Below are 1,984 nucleotides of genomic sequence, written 5' to 3' on the forward strand. Positions count from 1 at the left end.
TCCCACTGGCCATGGCCTTCTTGCACTCATAAATGTGTATAAGGGGGGCGCTTGCACTCTTTTCTCAGCCACTGCATATGTATTTATCCATCTTTTATAGTTTTAAGAGCTGGTCCGCAAAAGGTGTTATAGTAATTGATAGTAATTGAGTGATGCACATTAAAGTCAAAGGCGCGGAACCACTGAGGCTATAAGTCATTTTATCTTATTGGCAAATGGTTAGGATGTATAGTGCCTTTTCACGATTCTGTCACCGAGATGATTCGGCCTTGACTCTTTCTCCCTGGTGGGCAGCATCATGCTTAAGAAACATAACGACTTAGTCGTACAACTTCATTGTGTCACACGATGCTTCTCTGCGGCTCTTATGTCTGTCGCAAAGGGCTCTCAAAGTTTGCACAAAGAGTGGAATTCCCCGCACCGACGAGAATAGTCCCTGTTCTCAGATCAGGTGGCCACAGCTTATGCTACGTGTTTAACAGGTTATCAATTTGTTGATCTCATGAACGTTCACATCTGACGTATATAAAAATGGGAACATGTATGGGAGCTAACACACACCTCGAGATACATTTTTTCATGCAAAACCCTTCCAATGAGGGAAATTGCAATTTCATCAATTATTCCCCCAAAATACCAATGCCAATTGTTTGCTCATTTAGGACGCTTGCTCCGCCCACCGTGTTTGTCGTAAACCTGGCTCCTGACTACAATAAACCCGAGCTAAGAGCGCCCTGGGCTCGCCTCCTTCTCCAAGGCGATCAATAGTATCTCAGGCGCACTACAAGCACTCTCCTACGTAGACATCCACAAGGAGAGAGCTGATAGAACAACACGCGGTTCATCTGCTCTCAACAAAAAAACCCTACCTGCTTACTGAACCATGTCGTTGAGCCCAAAGCATACAACGCCTTTCTCAGTGACAGATATTTTGAGTCCTATCGAGGAGACCTACAAGAAGTTTAGTGGCATGGACGGCGCAGGGAACCTAACCTCTCCACTCGGAGCTTACCGGCAGCCGCAGGTGTCTCAGGCAGGCATGCAGCAGCACTCCATGGGCCACAACGCCACCGTGGCGACCGCCTACCACATGCCCCACGCGGTGTCCCAGTTCTCGCACGGAGCCATGGGGGGATACTGTAACGGCAGCATAGGCAACATGGGGGACCTGCCGTCGTACCAGGAGAGCATGCGGAACAGCGCGGCGGCGACGGGCTGGTATGGCGCCAACCCGGACCCCAGATACTCCACCAGTGAGTGCTTCTGATTTCGATTTATTTCCACATTTTCGTTATCTTTTGGGTGTATTTTGAGGGTGTGTTAAAGTTCTGTGTTGGAGAAATCTTAACAGTTATTTTAATGGACTGTGTATTTTTTGCCGATTTTTATATTTATACCACTGATCATATTATTGATTTATTGGTTTTATTACGTTTAATACGCATTAGTAAAAACGAATTCGGATATTTTTGGGAGATCTCATGTATTTGATATGATATGTAGCTGAACCATCGAGTCAATATTATTACAATTATAAGAATAATTATTATTATTCGTATTATTATTATTATTATTATTATTAATAATAATAACAATAATAATAACATTATTATTATGACTATCATTATCATGAGTGTTTATATCATCAGTATTGTTATTTTCCAGCCTTATTTACTGGAGCCAAAACTCCCTAGGCTATAGTAAACTTTCAAATGAAAAAACACTCAATACAAATCTATAATCATAAGCATCAAGAAAAGGGACGCCTTTACACCTGCTTATTGAACGACCGTGTGTATATGTTTAAGTTTCTAGATACATGGGACCTTCCACAGGTATGAACATGGCCGGGATGGGGAGCCTCACAGGGATGTCCGACGCCTCCAAATCCATGCCAGCCATCCACGCGGCGCCCAGGAGGAAACGCCGCGTGCTTTTCTCGCAGGCCCAGGTGTACGAGCTCGAGAGGAGATTTAAGCAACAG

The 1,984-nt window shown here is 44.2% G+C and overlaps 1 protein-coding gene across 6 annotated transcripts in view; it reads left to right on the plus strand.

The window, feature by feature from the left end:
- The first annotated feature begins 883 nt into the window (after window positions 1–883).
- nkx2.4a (NK2 homeobox 4a) overlaps window positions 884–1,984 on the plus strand; it is a 1,707-nt gene continuing 606 nt past the window's right edge. For all 6 annotated transcript variants that reach the window (XM_056591116.1, XM_056591117.1, XM_056591122.1 and 3 more), the window contains exons 1-2: window positions 884–1,253; window positions 1,809–1,984. The exon at window positions 1,809–1,984 is cut by the window's right edge. In XM_056591116.1, the coding sequence (XP_056447091.1) occupies window positions 884–1,253; window positions 1,809–1,984 (546 nt within the window). The remainder of the gene's footprint in view (window positions 1,254–1,808) is intronic.

This window comes from Gadus chalcogrammus, chromosome 5 (assembly GCF_026213295.1).
Source record: "Gadus chalcogrammus isolate NIFS_2021 chromosome 5, NIFS_Gcha_1.0, whole genome shotgun sequence".
In the NCBI taxonomy this organism is placed as follows: domain Eukaryota; kingdom Metazoa; phylum Chordata; class Actinopteri; order Gadiformes; family Gadidae; genus Gadus; species Gadus chalcogrammus.